Source organism: Stegodyphus dumicola, chromosome 1 (genome assembly GCF_044657685.1).
Source record: "Stegodyphus dumicola isolate Sdum_Otavi_A_Nest chromosome 1, ASM4465768v1".
In the NCBI taxonomy this organism is placed as follows: domain Eukaryota; kingdom Metazoa; phylum Arthropoda; class Arachnida; order Araneae; family Eresidae; genus Stegodyphus; species Stegodyphus dumicola.
In genome coordinates, this window is record NC_140768.1 from 267444258 (window position 1) to 267466604 (window position 22347).

At 32.3% G+C, this 22347-nt stretch overlaps 1 protein-coding gene across 1 annotated transcript in view; it reads left to right on the forward strand.

Moving 5' to 3' along the window:
* The window catches only part of LOC118189676 (proto-oncogene tyrosine-protein kinase receptor Ret-like), a 476686-nt gene that overhangs the window by 416684 nt on the left and 37655 nt on the right, over positions 1 to 22347 (forward strand). The window contains exons 16-18 of the mRNA XM_085806630.1: positions 6692 to 6814; positions 8667 to 8737; positions 12978 to 13018. Coding sequence (XP_085662756.1) covers positions 6692 to 6814; positions 8667 to 8737; positions 12978 to 13018 — 235 coding nt within the window. The remainder of the gene's footprint in view (positions 1 to 6691; positions 6815 to 8666; positions 8738 to 12977; positions 13019 to 22347) is intronic.

Below are 22347 nucleotides of genomic sequence, written 5' to 3' on the forward strand. Positions count from 1 at the left end.
TGCTAACTTTTGCTTATTGTCATTTGTTTCTAACTACAATAAATCTCGAGATATCTTCGATTAAATGCAAAATTTCTTTAACATTATTAAACCTAGATTCTTAGAATTCTAGAATATAGGTGCAATAGAAGGCTGTGCATGAAAATGAAAGAGCTCTTCAAATGCAAACTTTTGTCTATTCTCGTTTTTCAATAACTATCATAGATCCCGAGACTGGAAATGATCGAGCGACATTAGTTTCGTTTCTGTTGTACATACAATGGAAATAATAAGGTTGTGGAGAGTTTATTGAATTTTTCTTTCATTTGTAATAACTTCAATGCCAAGTATTTCTAATGAAGAAAAACATTTTATGACGTAAAATGACGTGACCTTATTATTAATTTCATTTCTAACGTTATTTACAAGTTAGTAACCTTCTTTTACGATAATGTCCAAAATATGTCTTATTAGATTATAAGCAGAGAGATAGGAAATGGACTAAATAAATTTCCAGTTAATGGTTATTCATACATTTTTGTAACAGGTGGCAAGGCGAAAATATTCTGCACGAAGGCCATTAAATTTTTATATGGTGATAGTTCTTTTCCCGCTGTTTATATTTTTATGATGTCACGTATAATCTGAATTAAAATATCGCCTGGAGTAACGCAGATCAAACTGCCATATTTCTCAATCATATTTCGGAGTCCAGATATTCTTATATCTTGATTATGTATTTTGTAATTTCATTGTTTTGTTGTAGTAGTAGTATTTTTTTCTGAAGTAAACTCAAATATTTAATTTCCTGTAACTTCAATTTGCTAATTGATGAAAAAATGTTTTAAATGCACAAATGCGTGTAAACAAAATTTATAAATGTGCAGAGTCAGATTTCGATTTACCAGATAATACTGAGAACAACGTTCACGATTAATTCAAAATCACACTTAATTCGACAGCCATTGAAAAAATTGAAGAAAGAGAAATAACTTGTGTAGTACTAAACAGAGAAATACTACTAATAGTTTATCTGTATTTTACAGTTTAACTGGAGAATAAATTTATTTGCTTGAGTAGTTTAAATCAGCATTCAAAATAAAAAGAAAACTCCGTATATTACAGAAAAACAAACTTAATTTGAAATTAAGAGATTAACTTATAAATTGCATTAAAAGACTATCTACAAGAAAGCTTGAACAATGTCATTGTGTATCGAAATTAGGAATTTTTGGAAGCCGGAGAGATGAAAAATGGGCAATCGCCTTCGCCGGGAATCAAACCTCGGACCTCTGGAATACCGGCCCAACGTGCAGAACAACTGCACCACAAGAGCACGCTAGGAAAGCGGGAGAAATACCTTATATACTCCCCCTTTTAAAGGGCGACTGGGGTTTTTAGGGGACCCGATCGCCTAATCCTGGGTGTGGAGATTCATCATCCACAACCCTTTTAGTTCGGGCGCCACTGTAGAGATATTAGGATTTTTTGGAAGCCGGAGAGATGAAAAAAGAGCAATCGCTTTCGCCGGGAATCGAACCATGGACCTCTGGAATACCGGCCCAGCGTGCAGAACCACTACACCACGAATGCACGCTAGGAAAGCTGGAGAAATACCTTATAGTTGACACATGCGTAAAAAATGCTAATATAAAGTTTAATTTTTAGTAAAAATCATCTGACACAGCGGTCGTGAACCCTTAGAACTTCACGGACTACTACATATATAATTTTGTATTTGGCGGACCACTAATGTGAATTAAAAAAAAGGTAAATACATTTATGCAATAATAGTCAGCGAACTACATACACATATTTCTTTCACATTGAAAAATTACATGAAAAATACAAAAATCTTACCTTCTTCTAAGGAAAGCTTCACATTTCCATATCACTGAAAATGAACTTCACGAAAAGCAAGAACAACCCGGCACACGCAAAGCAATATCAATAAACTGACAGTGTTATGCCGCCAATTTTTACTTCCTTTTACGAAGTAAAAAGGAAGTATTGTAATCGCGAAAAGTTTCAGGCAGAATATTTCAACGAAAATATCTATTTTGACCGCTATCGAATGCAAATTAACGATGTTTTTGCGTGATATTTGTACGAAAGGACAGAATAAAATACTCGTTTCCTCCAAAAAATTATAAAACTGCTTTAAAATTAATTCTGAAGAGAATTTTTCGTGGCGTCTGTACGAACGTATGTACGTACGTACGTACGTATCTCGCATAACTCGAAAACGAAGAGAATCAGAACGTTGAAATTTTGTATATAGGACTGCAATAACATGTAGATGTGCATCTCGTATTTTCGTTGCAATCGGCCGCACCAAACGTATATAAATATATTTATATATATATCCACTCTATTACCCGGCTCAGTGATCTCAGTTCCTTTACACTTATATGTTTGTAAATTGTACATTTTTTTCTTTAAAAATGATTGAATTATATTGTTATCTTCCGGTTAAGGATTTTATGCCTTTAGTAAATCTGTGTGCAATATTCTTAGAATTATCAGCAATTTTAAAGTTGTTTAATTGCCGCTAAGCCTGTTTTTAATGGCGGCCACTGATGTTTACATTTGAAACAGGAGACTAGTGGATTTGTTGCCAATCTAGAGAAACTTAGCTTCGCAACAACAAAGATAACGCATTCATTTATTATTGCCAATTATGCTTAATTCTTTCTGGAATTTTTTCGAGGAAATAAGCGTTTGAGATTTACTTCGTAATTTTTAATATAGATATTTTGAGTTTTTATGTATTTTTGCCTTCTCGCGAAGTAAGAACTGAATTAATTGAATGAGAAATACTCAATCGTCTGTGAAAATCTGTTTCTTTTTTGTTTTATTTGCTTAATTTCTTTTATACATAGTTCTAGCTTTATTATAGTATTTGAATAGAACATGTGGCAACAATTAGATAATTCTTTAAATGATATAAATTTTGTGCATTCTGAGTTATAATATGAACGAAATATAATACTGTTAAGTAAACCTTGCGCCAGAGTGTCGCTATGGTAAACAAAGTGAATTTTAAAGAATGCATTTATTCTATTGTGGTTTATGCGCTGTCGGCGAAGTAGGTTTAATTCAATCTAATAAATTTAAATAAAATGCAAGAAAAAATGCGTATAATTTAATATTCCGTACAAGGAAGTCATGTGGTGTACACATCAGATTTTTAATTATTGTAAACATAATAATCATCGCTTACTTAACAATGGCGCCATCGATCAACAGTTAGACAAAACGAAAACGGAAACTTCCAGTTGTGCGATTATAAACAAGAATGGAGATGGTTCTCATAAAAATCCGTCAAGATGTCTATTGACACGGAGAAAAACTGTATTATTAACGACCACAATAACATATGTTTGTAATTCAAAAGGAAAGATAATTCCAGTTCGCGCTATTATTGATAGCAGCAGCATATCCATGGATGCCAACTCTCACTTTCAAATGTCGCTAGAAGCACCTGCAAAAGTAGCTAAAAAGCAGCTAAATTCAGAAGTAATTTATCTAAAAGTAGTAGCTAATTTTTTTTAAAAAAAAGTATAATCCATATTCCATAATAGGTTTTCTTACTCGTCATTTTTTAAACTGATTTTTCATAAAAATATATATAATGTCCCAATTTTTCTGCGAACCATCAAAACGTTTTCACGGACCACCAGTGGACCTCCGGTTGGCGACCGTTGATCTGGCAGACATAATCTGCATCTGTTGTATCACTACTTTACCTACTTGTAACTATTTTTATTTGTTATTTATTTATTTATTTATTCCATTTTCCATGAACAATTATGTTTTCGTAATATTGTAGTTTAAAGACCTATTAGTTTAACTGATTAAATCTTAATTTATGAGGACTTTCTGCTGAAGAGAAAATATGCTTTTGTAGAAGACTTTCTGAGGGAAATTGTCTCACATTTAAAGTTACATTATCTGCTTAACAAGAATTATTTTAAAAAAAACTTTTAAGTCAATTACTACTTAGGTCAACAAAGAAAAATTTTTAAAATACAAAAAAAATTTAAATACAAAAAAAATTTTTAATTAAAAATTTTAAAAATGTTTATTATCTGAAAAAACTGCGGATGAATAAAAAGTATTTTATTAACAATTGAAAATTTGAACAAAATATAGGGAGAGTGTGAGCTAATAGCAGGAATTTAAAAATAGAAAGCGAATTCTATTTTGCACATATTTATTCACATGAGCTATTTCTCCCATATAAATACAGTGAATACGTATGCTCTAAAAATATATTTCCAGTATTAATGTGTCTGTATGCATTGCTTTTATTTTTGCTTCTTCTTTTCGCAAATTATTTATTCCTAAAGTTTATTTTAAAAATTGACATTTCCTGAAAGTTTAATATATTACTTTAAAAACATTACGTTTCATAAACAAGTATTTTAAATAGAAAAAAAAAATAATAGTTGATGAGAAACATGTATTTCAAATTCTACTTCAAAGAAGTATGCTTGTAAAAATATTACGTAATTTATTATTTTTAATCATAAAACATAACTTACATAAAATTTATCATCCTTTATTAGATAATGACTGAAGCAGAGTATGTGGTATCGTGCACAGAAAATTAATGATTCCTAAACAATATTTATTTCCTGCGTATCAGATTTATAAGCTTCCTAACGTAATACCTGAAAAATTTAATCTGCATATGATTTAGTCAGATTTCAAGGAAATTAGCCACAAACGAAGAACAATAAGATCAAAGTGTATTGATCATTAGTTTACTGAAGATTACTGTGTATTTTAGCTTGAGCCTTGAAATAGTATTAAGCCTTGAAAGCGTGGGTATTGAGTGAAATTCTTAGAAGCTCTGTAATTATTATGCAACAAATTGAAGTAACATCTTAGAATTCTTTCTCAACCCTTAATTCCGGATTAAAATACTTTCATAGCTCTATTTTATGACCATGGCCCATTAGTAGTGTATTTAATTAGAACAGTGTAATTTCATTCAGTGTATTTAATTAGAACTATCACGCTCGAAAATAAGATTAATGGAAAATTATATTACAGTGCATTTCATCTAAATTCATTCAATTTCTTAGTCCGTCTTTTACACCATGTGACGAGGTCACATTGAATTATTTACTACGCTATGGCAATATTTAGATATTTGCATCAGATTCCATTGATGACAATTTTCTTTTTCCGCCAACTTGTGTTGTAAGGTGAGGAACAGATTTCATCAGACAACTAGCGACTTCACTTCTGTTTGCCTGTGTAGCTGAAGGTATTTTGCGATTGGTTGCCTTCTGACGCTGGATTTTTTTTCATTGGCTGCAAAACTTAACTGTGAAATTTTATAAAAGGCGGTTATTTTATAATAATATATTATAAAATTTATAAAAGGCGTCACGGCGGGCTATTAACGGAAGAAAACTTTAGCACACACCAAAATATATCAAAATTATCATTTATATTGATATAATAACTATTAGTCAAGTATTTGAAAATAAACTGCCGTACGCATATATCCTTTGAATCTTGAAACATAGAGTTTTTCTTATAACAGATGACTTGCCTTGAACGGTGTAGTGGTTAGGTGAGCATGCTGTGGTTCCCAAGAATCCGGGTTCGAATCCCGGAGAAAGCATGGTTTCAACTGTCTTCCCCTTCATTGGAAGCAACGATAGTCGCCCATTAGGCCCCGTTCAGACGAGGGCATAAGTGGTTAAAGCCGAGCTCCGTTGCCAAGGCAACCAGTCTGTGCAACGTTACAAAATCTGGTTTAGGGCTCGTGGCATAGTGTTCAAAGTTTTTAACTTTATGCCGAGTTTGGGATAAGCATCGACCATTCAGAGCGAAGCTAAAACGAAGCGGCGTTCTACAGAAGATTTCGCTGTCACAAACCAAGCAGAGCGAACGCGGGAAATCAATCGAGCAGGAGAACAACGCGGGAAAGTGGTAGACACATCCACGCAAGCGCGAATTTAGCTTCTCTCATTGGCCACGGCTTACACCCCGTTCTCGAAAGTGTAAATGGAATTCCCGTATTTTATGCCCTTATGACTATGCCTCTATGCTCTTTACGCCGCCGTCTGAACACAGACTTAGGCTCCGTTCAGACTGTGGTATATGCCATAACTGGCTTAAGCCGAGCATTGTTGCTGGGTGATCAGACCTTACTGCGTCACGAAAACTGGTTTAGTGGTTTTGGCATAAATCGTCAGTTCTATGATTAATTGGTGTAAGAGCTGACCAATCAGAATGAACGTGCGAAACCTATTCAGCGGGAAAACATAACGGGAATGCTGTAGACGCATACAAGCATGCGCAAATTTAGCTTTTCTAATTGGCTACGGCTTAAACCCTTTGTCGCAGGTTTGAAGGGAACTCCCGTACTTCATGCCTTATGACTATACCTCTATGACATTTATGCCACCATTAGAACGTAGACTTAGGCGCCTTCACAATAAAATGGCCACCACTTATGGCCTTAAGAGCAGCCAATGCTGAATAGGTAAGTGCTCGCCATTGGATAAAAATATAACGGTTGACTTACATCGATATTATTTTGTGTTATCTTATATTATTCCCTGGTATTTATTCAGTATTCCTTTATTTTCGTACTACAGGTTAACGAATATTTCTTGATTTTTCATTTTAGTTTATTGCCCAAGACGTCTTTTGCTTATGTATTTGTCTTTTTATAATTTTCCTATAGTTGGTACACCGAGATTTAGCAGCCAGAAACGTTTTGCTAGCAAAGCGAAAAGTGGCCAAAATATCTGATTTTGGACTTTCAAGGGATGTTTACGAGGGAGAAACTTATCTTAAAAAGAGCAAGGTAAGTTAACAGTTTTAAATAATGAAATAATTTACATATGTTTCTAAATGTAAAATTTTATAATTATACTTTTAAATCGTACACTTCTTGAATAATAAATAGATAAAGATTAAGTTTTATACCTAAGAGATCAGCACTTTTTTTCAAAATAAATTAAGATGTTCAAACTGGCCTTCGTTACCACTTGAATATGTCAGCAGCACTTTTATCGACTAATTTGTCACTTAGAGATGCAAAATAGGCAAAATGCATAGATCTGACTGCGATGGAGTACATTTATATGTATTCTATGATGTTTAGGTTTCTTCTTTCAACTGTTTTAAATTGTGAAACATTTGTTTTAAATGAATCAGTTTTTATTAATTTATTATTTTATGTCACATCTGCTTTTAGATACGGAAGCACTTACATCAGATTATGCAAAACAATCAGGGAGAAAAACAACTGTATGGGGGCAGGCAAAAGTATATTTGATTAAATAGTAACCAAATCCAATTTCACTATTCAGATTCAATTTAAATGTACCCGTCTCACTTTCTTTACCTTATCTGAGGTGAAAAGTGTATTGGATAATAAAGGCTGATGGCCCCAAATTGGTCGCCACTGCATCCCAACTGGGGAATAAACAGGTACAGGTAGAAATGGGCGGGATACCTGTAATCCACGATTGTTTGTATACATGTATAGTTCTACCTCACTAACTCTGCAGCTCCGCCCCAATTTTGACGAAGATCATCCCAAGGCCGGTCCGCCTCTCTTACTTTACTACTAAACTACTCGAAACGACTTTTTTCTTGTCAGTATTCTGAGTGCCGTCATGTCGCACAGATACTATACATTTTACAAACATCTATGCCTTATCCGGGATTCTAACTTGAGCACGTGGATACGTCAGTCAGCCTCACTAACCACCACATCAATCAAAGTGGCTCACGTAAAAAACTGTAGAACATGATTCGTTCCCACTAACTGAACTGTTACTAGAGTGGAAAATGTCTGAGTAACCATACAGGTCGCGTAACTTAATCTTTTAATGTTGTTTCGTACAGAATGTGATCATTATTAATTCATCACAATTTCCATTTAATATTTTTACACAGTAATGCTTAAAAATCCTGTTTATAATTTCATATCTGAAATGTTACGATATATATGCGTGGGAATGCAGCATTAAGACAAAACATTATCTCTTTGTATCTATAGAGTAGTGGATTAGATTAATATAATTTATACATATAGTTTCTGCTGGTTATCATTTTGAAAGTCTAAAATATATTTATGAGAGAAATGTGGCTTTAACTAATTTTATATGGAAATAAAAAAAGAACTGCATTTATTATTTTTTTAATTTTCTAAAAATGTGTATGCATAATTAAGAAATTCAATCTTTTAATTTTCTTTCTTTTAATTCTGTGAACTCAAAGGGTATTTTAAATGAAAATATTTAATTATATGACATATATCTTGTTGTATTTAATAAAAACTAAGCTATTACAGAAAACTAAATTCAGAGACACAGTTTACAAGAACTTGATGCAAAAATATTTTAGCACTACATGCAAAATACGTATTATTAAACAATACTTTGGTTAATCTATAACTCTCTGCATGAGGTATTTTCTCCCTCCTTTATGCGTGCCTTCGTGGTGTAGCGGTAGCACACTCGGTTCGTATTCGAGAGATCCAAGTTCGAGTCCCGGAGAGGGCATTGCTCATTTTTCACATCTCCTGCTTCGGAAGAAAGTAATATCTGTACAATTGTTTAACTAGGTTACTGACAGTGTTTTGTTATTTTTTATACCATATCAGTTCTTTTTCATTTAATTTAAAAATTAACCTATTATTTTATTAGGGGCGTGTTCCTGTGAAATGGATGGCAATTGAGTCACTTGAAGATCAGATTTATACTTCAAAGAGCGATGTGTACGTATATCTAATTATTTTAACAATTACTTTAAATTATAATAAAAGTTATATCTAAACAGTCTGATTTTAACTTATTATCGATTTTCAATTTAAAATTTTTTGTTGTATATAACCGCAGAATTTTGAAATAAAATATACTTGTAACCAGTGAATTTGTTCTCTCGAAAATTAATAATATTTATTTATTTTTTGCACTAGTGTGTGTGTGTGTTCCAAAAAGGAAATAGCATTATTATCATTTCAACATTCCATTCAGCAGAAAAATAATAATGTAAAAGTCATACATTTGGAAATATTTTATTTCTTCGATTCTAAGAAGCGCAATTTTTACATCCAAATGTCTCCAAAAATGGCATATTTCTTAGAAGCACCATTTCCTGCCTATTTTTCCACTCTTCATAAACACCGTGTGGTGGTTTACTTTACGTAGAAATTTCTACTCTATAGAAAAAATCGTTTAAAGATTATTTGAGAAATAATTATGAATATATGGGATCCTTTTGCTGACATTTCTCTGATAGAATTGATGCATGCTTTGGCTTCAAAATTAACAGACTGGTTATTAACAGTTTAGAAACTTCACAAAGAGAGAAGAAGTTTTAATTTTAAAATCATACATAATCAACGCTCTTTACAACTCAGAGTACATATGCTTTAAAATAATGAAGGAAAAAATTACTCGGAAGAATCAGATGCTTGTTGGAAAACGAGCATTGTCGTTGTTATTACTGAAAGTCCATTATAATAAAATTACTCATCAGATATACTAGTTTAGTCTTTTATTAGTCCAAAGGGGCTTTGTCCCTGATGGACTATTGTTTTCGTTTTTCGATTTTGCGTTGAATCACTATAAATGTCCGTTTCACTTTTCAAACTGTTGCCACCAAATGTTAGAGTCCTGCATTATATTTGAAGAAATTAAATAATAAAAAAGCTGCATAAATGTATGTATATTTCTCGCATTGTGATAAAACAACGGTACCTAGAGCCATCGAATTTTGAATGACGTAATCCTACTGCGAATATGTGTATGTGGAAGCCCAAATTTGAAATTTGGAATTTGTTTTATAACGGCAGCAATCTACGGAGGGGGGGGGGAACCTTTTTATCTCTAGCGCGCGGAAGTGTGTATCGGAAAAGATAGGCTCATTTTAAAATTATTTTGCGACATTGATATTGAACTGAAATTTATGATTTAAGTGCGAAGAATATGATATTTAATAAATAAAGGTGACACACAAAACGTTAAAAAAACGCCCCTTTGGGCGTAATTTAAAATTTGAAACCTTTCAGACTTTTTTACTTATTTTTATTACAATCAAATATTTTTTCTGTTAGTGGTACTGTTAAAATTTAGAGCTAAAAATCTATTGCTGCTTTAAATTTGAAAAAAAAATACTATATTTTTATACTTTGTTTTACTATTAGTCAATAAGTATAAGTCGTTTATATCTTAAACTAAACTGGTTAAATATAGATTAAAGTAAAACATACTGCTTATTTTTTTAACGTTTAATGGGAATTTTATGTTATTTATGAAATACATTTTATGTTTTTGCCTTAAATTATATAAAGTTTTATAAATGAACAGGCGTAAGTTTACTTACCATTTCATAATTGGTGCGAATATAAACTTAACAAACGCACCTTAAAAGTATAAGATGGAAATGCTCTGAGCTCATACAATAGACTAACATGATATTTTTATGGATAAAGCTTTCTAAGCAAACTTGATTTTGTTGCGTTACACTTGAAGAATACACTAATACCTCTGCAGCCATCCCACTCACTCTCCACGAACTTAGCCCGGATGACTCACCAATGCTCTGTTTCCTCAGTCATCGGATTCAAGACCGAGCATAATTTTTATTACAAATTGCTTCTACAGCATAAGCATCTCTTTATTTATGTTATGATCTTTTCTTTGAATTTTAAAAATTATATTATTTTTAATATTATTTCAAAAACTATATGTGTGGCAGAGAAACATTATTTTTTCTACTATGTACCTAACATCCACAGCTTGATCGTATAATTGTTGGAAAATAATTTTTACGTTTTGTGTTTTACCGTGTTTATTTTAAAGATTATCTATTATTATTGTGTTTGAAAACCTTTTGTATGCATTTTTGCTTCTTTGTTGTTTATTTAAAATAAAAAGTGTATATAACATCAGATTTTTCTTTCAGTCAACTAAATTTTATTAATGCAAACGAAATTTCATTACCTCTGTTTTGTATTGAATTCAAAGAAAACAATTCCTCATATCTCTAAATTAAGATTATATATGCTTTAAATGTATCAATAACGTTTTTCCAAATCCGGTGATACAAGTAAATTCTATGAAGCTATTCATTCTCCGGGGTTCGAATCCCGGCGAACGAGCTAGCTGGGAGAGGCGTAATGTTTTCCACCGTGTATAATGTGTATACGAGCCAGTTTCTCTTAGAAATCCCTCTACAATGGCTTCATCCCTACTCTTGGGCAGACAGTCTTAGAGAGCTCTGCCATAATCAAAAAAACCAAACCAAATAAAACTACCCCTAATTTCCCTTACCTGTCGGCAAAAGCGCTGCATTAAAATCATGTCCTAACGCGCTGCCTAGCCGGTATAGTGGTTAATGACTCTGACTGTCGTAGCGATGATTCCGGTTTTAAATCCCGAAAGCTTGGTTGTAACTGTTCATCCCCTTCATAGGAGGCAACGGTGTCCACCTCGTATTAGGTTCTTCCATAATAAAAGGGCTACCGCTTCCAGTCTTTGTAGTGGCACAAATCTAATGGCTATTAAATAAAGCTTCCATTATAAGCATTAGGATATAATAAGTAATAATACATTTATAAAGCATTACAACTTAAAAAAGTCCTAATGCTTTATAAGTCTTTTTTAAGACTTTTTTAAAGGCCTAATGCTTTATAAGCATGCTAGGCAATGAGCAGTTTTTAGCCATTGCCAGAGAATGATGTGGGCAATAATCAGACCGAGCGACGGTTACTGCAAATGCAGACGTTCCATGTTTCTATTGTAACTTGCTGCTATGTATATTAATGATATAAGCTCTTATTTGAAATGAAAATATGTAGTTTCAGGTCTAGTTTCAGGTTTTTATTTTCGTCTACAATATGCAATAACCCATTAAAAATTCTTCAAAACGGGTAACTTACTTTAGATATACCCTACTTCAAAAGTTAAGCCATATTTCTAAATAACCCTATAGTACAAAACAATTTTTTTTCTTAGTTAACAGCATTTCTTTCCTTCCTGTCTTCCTTTCGCTTATAATATTATGCATTATTAATAAAAACCTATATGTTTCTGATTATTTCATAATTGTTAAAATCATTTTTAAGTTTGGCTTTCAAGAATGCCTCAAAGTCTTTCTTCTGACAAAAATTCTTTTGCACGGGAAAAGTAAAAAAAAAAGTACTCAGAGCAAACTGCTTGCGTGATTTGTTCGAAGTAATGCCCTCTAGAAGAGAAGAAACTTAGATTCAATCAATATATAAAATGCCATTCAACAAAAAATAAATGTAAGCTTTTAAGCTACGTGCTAAGGGAATGAAAGGTAATATGCCTCATGAAAAGACACTTTTTTTAAAATAAATTATGTGGAAGGAAAGCAAATTTCATTTGCCCTCAGTTTGCTATCAAAGTAAAATTAAAGCTGATGGCGTAATACTATTTAAATAACTAATAAAAAATATTTTTCTAACGTGTTCTTCTGAAATTTTTCTCCAAAAGATTTAGATATCAGTTACAGGCTCTTTAAAATATGATGAGTAACATTCAATGTACGAGACTTTAGAAAGTGGAAATGCATTCCAATTCATGTGATTGTATTTGGAAAAGATGAATGACGAAAGATATTACATATTCTTCCCTACATGTGAAGAAGCAGATCTTGATAGTAGAATGCTTTTCCTTTAAGTTGTAGAGACATTAGGTTAATTGGAAGCAAGAGAGATTGAAAAATGAGCAACGCATCCCCGGGAATCGAACCGCGGACCTCTAGAATACGCGTCCAGCAGGAGGACCGCTACACCACGAAGGCAGATATAATTTTCGTGATTTCAACCATTTATTATCTAGAGAACAGATGAAAATACTCATAAATACATACACTCATACACATGTAGTGAAATTTAAATTTAGTGTTTTGTGTATAGCACACCTTTTACTGGAATTATGATATATTTTTAACGTTTTAAGTACTGAGAATATTTATTTCTTTTGCAGGTGGTCTTTTGGTATTGTAATGTGGGAAATAATGATGCAAGGTATGTGTTTCTTAATTTTCTTTTATATTTGAAACATTTTATGAGAAGTGAATTAAAAGTATTAAAGTTACGTTTACAAGTTTTAAGGGAGCGTCGTAAAGTTAGATTTGGCAAACATTTTAACTAAACCTAAATTATGCAATATTTTTAAACAAGAGACAGAATTTTATTATTTTACATCTTTGAATATATTGCCGTCTTTATTCTGTCACTTCGAAATGCATATATTATATCTTATTTATTAAATGTATAATGTGTTTCACTATCAGCGTTACGGTGTTTATCCTTAATTCCCTTCATATTCTTTGTCAACGAAGGAATTCAAACCGCTTAATTATCTGAATACCAAAGACGAAAATTTTCAGACATTTTATTTATCTGGAAACAAAATTGTCTAGCTTCCAGAATCATAGGTCACCAGTTTAAAAAATGTATAGATATGCATTATGGATGTTATGTGATCGCTTTAAAGAATGAAGAGATATGTATTTTGCCCAAAACTGTTTAGAAAGAGTCAGTTCAATACTACTCAAAACTAATTTTAATTGTATGTCAAACTCGTTGAGCTTTTGCACAATGTGTTAACAAACAAAAGGGCTCTTTTACATTTCAGCGCCAAATGAGCACCGGTATTTGGCAGTTACTGCCAAAAGAAACAGGCGGAGCACAGCCTCAGACCTGTTTCGTCAGCTCTCTTCAGCCACTGGTTTGACAATTTCAAGGCAGACCGTGTACAGACGCTTAGGGCAGATTGATCTATATGCTCGTAGACCTGTCAGAAGCGTTCCACTTACTGCAACTCGCTGTCGCCTGCGTTTGGGCTGGAGTAGAGAGCATGCATTGTGGACACCGCAACAGTGGGCTTGTGTGATGTTTTCCGACGAGTCCAGGTTTAGCTTGCAGTCTAATTCTCGCCGGACTTTCATATGGAGAGCTCCAGGTATCCGTTACCACCAAGAAAACATCATTGAACGACACCGTTACGGTGGTGCAGGAGTGCTCGTTTGGGATGGAATCATTCTGTGTTCCAGAACTGACCTGCACGTTCAAATTGGAACCATGACAAGCCAAATCTATCGGAACGTCATTCTGGAACAACATGTACGTTTGTTTCGGGGCGCCATGGGCGCACAATTTGTGTTTATGGATGACAACGCCCGTCCTCACCGTGCAAACATCGTAAGCGAATGCCTTCAATCGGAGGATATCACCCGTATGGACTGGCCAGCATTCTCACCGGACTTGAATCCAGTAGAGGACGTGTGGGACATGCTTGGCCGACGAGTTGCAGCCCGTCAACCTCCTCTACATGTCTACCGGAACTTCGGAGAGCATTGCTTTTTGAGTGTTGTAATATCCCCCAAGATCAGATCGATAATTGATACTCAGCATGCCTAGGCGTTGTACGGACTGTATTGCATCGTCTGGGAGACATACAATGTATTAACAATCATACCAACCATGTAATATCGGTTTTTTGTAAATAGGTGTTTTTTGTAATTTGCTCCAGGAAGAAAAAATCGCTATTTTTTTTAATAATATCAAACATATAGCATCTTTTTTTTCTCTTTACCTTTTGTTTAATAAATAAGCTTTACAAATAAGTCAAATCTGTTTTGCTTCTAACTCTTCCTTTGCCTGATTTTGCATTATCCTTAATTTATGGACATGAGTGTATATATGTGTGTGCATTAAACTAAAAGAGACAATTTTTTAAAGGAGGCCCACCAGCGGCCGAGCGGTAAAGACGCTGAACACTGGTAGTTCGGTCCGAGGTTCGAATCCCGCGAACGGGCTGGCTGCATGGGCGTTTTCGTGGTTTTCCTCATGTGTAACGTGTATACGAGCCAGTTTCCCTTAGAAAGTCCTCCACGAAAGGCATCCCTCCCCTTAGGCAGATAGCCCTAGTGCGCTTTGCCATAATTAAATACACACACACACACACACACACACAATTTTTTAAAAATAAAAAAGAAATTACTAATAAACCGGTATGCTGAATATAAACTGTGTGTATTAAAGTATCTTTGTTATCGTTTGTGGAGATATAGATATTGCTTTTCGTAGATGTTGATCCATAATGCACAGCAAGCGTGGCTGCCGTGGCAGATTAAATATTCATTTTTATTTCATTGAACATTTTGCGGCCCCAAACAAATTGGCGCGATACTCGTGCCGCTTCAAGAAAGTTTTTGATATTGTTGCGGTAAGAAGAAAGTAGCAAGACAGCGTTTAGCGAGAGATAGAAACAAAGTGCGCAGATATCCAATATGGATGCTTATTAATAGAAAGGTTTCGGCTCTTGAAATTTTGAATTCCGAATTAGCTACGCCATCATCGTTATGTAAAAGTCATTATCTTTATTACTCTAAAAATGAAGCAGTCCAGATAACATGATTAGCAACTGCTATTTTTAGAACAGAAAGAGGAAACAGCAAAATTAAAATGAGTAATTAAGGGCTGTAGCTAATTTAGGCTATAAATTTAATTAATATATTTTTTTATCTTACATATTCTCCCTTTTCTCCAAATTACTACATTTCTATTTTTCTTATTTTCCACATACTGAAAGACTTCATAGATCTTTCCAAGATCATAGGTCCATCTCATAGGTCATTCTTCATAGGTCCGTCTATTTTGTATATCCTCTTGTACTAACTGATGTATTAATATTCATTAGTGCTTAAGGGATGCTCGGCGTTACTTCTATAAACCTCGTTCTTTGCTTAAGGTAACTGGCCTTTGTGAACTTTATTAAACATTCCATTAAATGTACAAAATATATACGTATATATACTAAGAATAAATATATGTAAATATATATATTTATTCTGTAGTGGCAATAAATTAATACAGCTATGTGTTTGTTAAACTAAAATAGAAAAATAAAAAAGTAAACATTTTTTTCTAGAAAAACCGGGGGGATAAATCACATATCACTGTGTTTATAAAAATATTTAAATTTACCAATAGAGACACTGCTTAATTTGAAGTGACAATTCTGAGTTCGTAGTATACTGCCTTATTTTTTTATGTCTTGAAGAATTTATTTAAGTCGTTAATTCATAATATTGTACATAATTTCTGCAATCCTTATCAAAACTTCTTTTAAAATAAAATAATAAATTAAACAGAAAAACCTTCAAATAAAGGCAAAAACTTTAATGCAATATGCCTAAATGAATTCCCAAATGAAAGCCGATCGCATCCTTCGAAATCATGAAATTTGTCTGTTTTGTTAGTTGAAAGTTTACTTTGACCTCTTTAACATTTTGTACTTCCTTCGGTTAATTTTTGAGTCTGTTATTAAAAACGTCTCTCGATGAAATTGTAATTTAGCACACGACGTTGCAAAGACGTTGCAATCTAGTCCGAAAGATTGCAAAGTGCAAAGTGGTCGTGGTAAATTTTACGACGTCTATACAACGTTGCGAAGACACAAAATATTTGCCGTTGCAACTTCGCAATTTGCCGAGGTCGCTGAAACGTCATGATATGACCGCTTTTAGACATGGTCGTTTTTTTTTTTTCATAGTTCATCAGCGTTACTTTTAGAACGAAAAGAGACTAAATCTGCCCTTTCAAAATCTGAAGTCCGCATAAGATTTACTTAGCAATGTTTCATTACTTTATTTCATCTAAATATATTAATTTAAGGTAGATTCATCTAATGAAATATAAATTTAATATAAGTACTTTTGATTTATTAAGTTTAATTAGTACTAAAAATACGTGCTAAATTATTGTTTAAAATTTTGTTAAAATATTTAATATTTAAAATATTTTTTATAAATATTATAGCAAAATTTTAAAAATGAAACTAATCTATGAAGTAAGTTATTAAGTTATGCATTTCATATATATTAAAAAATCATATTTCCGAAATTGATGCAAATCACATGTTAGCAATACTACAGAAATATGACTTTATTTATTATTTTTGAAGTAAGGACGAATTTATTTGAATTAATATGGTGACATTATATGAAACATTTTACCGCATAATAGTGCAAAAAGTACAATTTTCGCGAAGATATGATTGTGCGTGAAGATGTATTCACGGATAAAAATGGGGCGATTTTAAAAATTCCGAGAAAACGTCCAATGTTAAAAGACGATGGATATTTAACAGCTGTCTAATATATATGACGGAAAACTCATCGACAGTCAAGAGAAGCAGAAGGGTCCATTATTTACCGGATGCTTATATAAACTAACATCTCGAGATTTGCACCCTTTGGCTAGCTGCCAAATTCGAACAAGTAACTGCGCAATTAATTGAGATTCTAGCAGTTCTTTCAAGTAATTTGGTAAACATGCCATCTGTAAAACGTTTGAAAAGACTGACTTCATGTTTGAAATTGAATCAAGCAATAACTGATATAAATAATATTGCTTATATTAAATGTAATGCACTGGCAATCAAAGAACGTTTGTGAATCTTCTCATTGTTCTGTATCTACTTACTTCAACTGCCTTCTGCGAGTGAAATTCCATTGCTGTGAACTCCTGTTTGGAAGCCTCTGAATTGAGGAGAAATCATCGTGAGAATGCTGAATTTGTGCTTATTTTGTTTGTGAATATCTGAGCTACAAGAAATGCTACAATGCTAATTGTGAATATAGTGTTCGTGAAATAGTGTTGTGCTTTGGTGTTTCCGGTGATTAAAAAGTTGTATGGTGGTGTTCTCCAAACTCTGTAGTTCCAGCGGGGCAATATTTGGATACCCTTATCAGCTTTGTGCTTCGATTATAACGTTCTAAGTGCTATGTCATTCATATTAATAGATTATTGTGTTTATCGTGAAAGGTTGGTACTCAGAATTAATTCATAATAAAACCAAAAATAACATACAACGGTAAGGCACTTTCTGGTTTTGCTGAAAATGCAATCAATGCAGAAGCAACAACAATTCAAGTAGTTATGGTATGTTCATTATTTTCAAAATACAAAGAAATTACTTGACTGGTACCAGTACTTAATATGACTGCTGAAGATGAATTAGATATATATATATTAACAAGAAACAATTCATTAAAATTAATAATAATGCATATTCTATAGTGAGTTGTCTTTTGTATAGTATGCAGAAAACGTTAATGATTTTAAGCAGTGTATGAAATGTATGATCGAAAAAATAGTGTTAAGAAACATTAGCATTTCTATGAAATATTATAATCTATAATTATGTGATATTTAATTGTGTGATATGAAAACACACTAAATATTTTTTATTGATTGCAAATTGCAGTTTTATTACTTTTCGTTTGGTATAAGTTCTTCGAAACACAGTGTAATTCGTGTTCTTTTAAATACTGCCGTCGTGTATGTTTAATAGATTATCTCAATAAATGAATGTTGGAAATTAGGTTTTATTTTTTATTAAATTTAAGTATATTCTATTTTCTTCCCTTACATTTTATGTGCTTGTGAGAACAAAGAAATTCATAATAAATAGAAACAAAAATTTTCATCGTGTGCTATTTAACAAAGAGCTTACTTTAACGTACTTAGCTTACTAGCTATACGATATTATTTAAATTATTTCTGTACAGTAACAAAAGAAAAGTTATTTATTATAAAAAGTGCATGAAATAATTATTGTAATCTACCACTATTCTAAAATGTAGAAACTAAAAATAAGTAAATACGTTAACATATCGAAAGAAATGGTGTTAAGAAACATCAGCATACTGCAATCCATAATTATTGCGCTTTTAATTGCTTACTATTTAAAAAACACATCTAATTTTTATTAATTGGAAATTTTAGTTCTGTTACCTTCTTTCTGATAGTTATACTTTCAAATATTGCTAGTTCATGTTTTTTCTTAAATAGTGCTGTCATGTATTTTCATTTTAGATATGAATATGGGAAGTTATTAGATTTAGGTATATTTTTGTATGAAATATTTTGATCACATTTATTAACTACTTTATACCCTGCTAAAAATGCCCCATAGAAACCAGTAAAACTTTTTATGGGTACCCATAAGATTTTATGGGTTTTTATTGACTTTTACTGGTTTCTGTTGGTCTCTGTGGGTTTTTCTTACTGGTTTCAAAATGACCCATAGAAACCAGTAAAACTTTCTACTGGTACCTATAGAATTTTTGATGGTCTCTACTGACTTTTACTGGTTTCTATTGATCTCTGTGGGTTTTTCTTACTGGTATCACTTGACAACCAACATCAATGGCAGAACTTTCTGCTGGTTTGTATAGGTTTATATTGACTTTTACTGGTTTTCTTACTGGTATCAATATAACAATAAATCTTCTGTTGGTTTATATGGGTTTATGCTATTTTTTTATCTGACGTTAATAGACTTCTTGTAAACAATAAAATTAACAGAATGAAAATATGATCTCTTTAAGACCATCAGAGTAACCTGGAAACGCAGGTGGTCGTTTTAGAGAGGGTTTTTACTAAATATGCTTATTTATTTGATTTAAAAACTGTTTTTCGGAAACAATAACAGTAATCATATACACCACACACAACGAGGTCTCTCTAAGGCGACCAGCCGCAAATAAAAATTCATCTTTGAAAGTGGTCGCCTTAGAGAGGTGATGCTCAATACCAAATATATACTCACGTTCTCAGAGATACGGTTATCTTTTAGAGGTGGTCGTCTTAGGGAGATTGCATCTACGGAATGAATCTCTCTAAGGCGACCAGCCACACTAGCAGAATTTTCTTTGTGAATGGTCGCCTTACAGAGGGAATATTCAATGCCAAAGTATACTTATGTTTTCAGAAATACTGGTCTCTTTCAGAGGCGGTCGTCTTAGGGAGGTGGTTTTTGCTACGAGTTGGTTCTCTGAATACACACACATAAGCACTTACATTTCTGATATTACAAATAAACACCGGTATCGACCAACATCTCTTTAACGCGAACAAGTTCATTCACAATCGCAAAACTTTTCTCTCTGTTAACGCTGACGTGAAGAAAAAAATTCCCCCTCCCTCCCCCACTCTCAGAAGTTTCCCAAACAAGCAATATGGCGCCGCCGTAGTTGTTGTTGTGCGATGGTGGTGTTATTTTCTTCGTGGTTGTAGTAATGCAATATATTATTTACTATGCTTTACTGTATTACAAATTTTACTATGTTTTACTGTTTAGAAATTAATAATAAATAATAAAATACCAGCACTGACTATGAATATACCACTAAAGCCATGCACGTGTAATCGTGTCTAATGTTTGAGAGAACGTTGCTGATAACTGACTAGTTGTGAAATGGAGTTTCTGAGCGTGTAATTGATTTTCCATCTTTATTTTTATCCTGAAAAACAATGTGCTTAAAGACTGAAAAGTGATAATTTCAGACATGATAATTTGGTTCAGTGATCAGATGCAGAAATATAGTTTTTGCATTCTACTGAAATTGCATTTTGGATTTTTTTTTTTAATTACAGTTTAGAAATACTTTTTTAAAGCTTGTTCATGTAAATGCTTTATCATTTGAATATTATGTACTAATAAATTTGAGCATACCTTACTTAAAAATGATCTTGTATGATTCAATTTTCAATTTTTCGACTAATGTGATGTGGCCGAGCAAAAAGAATACTTTTTTACGTTTTAAAAAATGTACTAATTATATTTCGCGAGCAAAAAAGGTAAGTTTTATTAATGAAATAAACATTGAAATATTTAATGTGTTTATTACTTATTGAATGGGGTAGACAAGACATACAAGCTTAAGGAATCTTTTTTCCACTACTAAAATTATGTGAAAATTTAGATGATCATAGTAGCTTACATTGTTTTTTCTTTTTGGTCTTTCTTTCTTTACAAGTATGAGACTAGAACCACATTTTTACATTAAATATTTTGTGCTATTTTGTTAAAACACATATGATCATTTTTATGCATACTTTAATTTTCATTATTATTTGTTTGATGAAGAAAATTTCAAATGTGTTTTTCATAAATTGCTTTTGAAATAGAAATAGATTTGTGAATAAGATTTATGTAATATTAAATGTACTAGTTTTGGGAGTATAAAAAGTGAATTATTTATTTGAACAAAATTACATTAAGTTGAAACCTCATAGTGATTATTTTCTTAAATGACCACCTCTGGTAATGGCACATTTGTCAGGACAATAATTAAATAACAGGACTTACAAAATCACTCATAGTTTTGTCAGGCTACAGAAGACTGCCATTATCTTGAATTGTGGAGTTTATTGTTTTAGGAACGTTTTGCTGTATAATCAATTGACTTCGGTGTAGTAATTTTGACGTGGGTATGAATTTTGCAGAGGTAATTGAAAGTTTTTACGAGACAATTAAAACGAAAGCTTTTCGGATCATGAGTCTTATAAGGGCACTGTTATAGCATTGCTTTCAAGTATAGTTAGATTAATATTTAAACATTATTTTCGGAAGCACTTCTACAGAAAATCCGGAAAATGTAGAAGTTAATGGTTATATTTTTCACTATAAAACGCGAAAAAATTTGTTCTTGAGTTTAGGTAAAATACTGATTATATTACCTAAAGAACCGCTTCCTAATTTATCATAACAGGGGCAGTTTTCAATGCCTCTGAGATTTAACAAAAATAAATGTGATAATTATGTTATCAGAAACACTGTCTTTTATTACCCACATATATATCTTTACTTTTATTTATGTCTAGTTGAGTTTTATTTACTTAAAACCTACTATTAATATTATATATTTATAATAACCACTTTTATAATTACTCTCATTTAAGGGGAAAAAAGTGATGAAATCTTAAATATTCGTAATTTAGCATTTAAGTTATTTAAAAAATATAGTTTAAGGTACTGAAAATAATTAAGGCTATTATTAATTATGCATATTTAGTCTAAAGAGAAATTTAAAAACTATAGTTTAAAGTACTGAAAATAATTGAAGCTATTATTAATTATGCATATTTAATCTAAAGAGAAAAAATTGCATTATCTTCTTGTTTTCAGGAAATGATAAAATATTTAATCTTTAGAAAAATACAAGGAATACTAAATTTTAAAAAAGGAGAAAAATATATTAATTATTAAGCTTATTTTTCTGCATAAATCAATATGTAACAGAAGGACATAATAACTACATTTCCACAACTGTTGCAAAAAGGTGGAATTTTGCGAACATTTAGGCGTCTTTAAGACATCGTGATACAGTGCTTTCACCTGCGAAATATCACCTGCGAAAGACTCAATAACGACGTCTATGCGACAAAAACCTCATCTGCAAAGATGTAATAAAGACATCTTTTCAACGGTTGCAAAACAGTAGAATTTCGCGAACAGCTGATCGTCTTAATGACGACATATTGCAACGTTTTTGCAA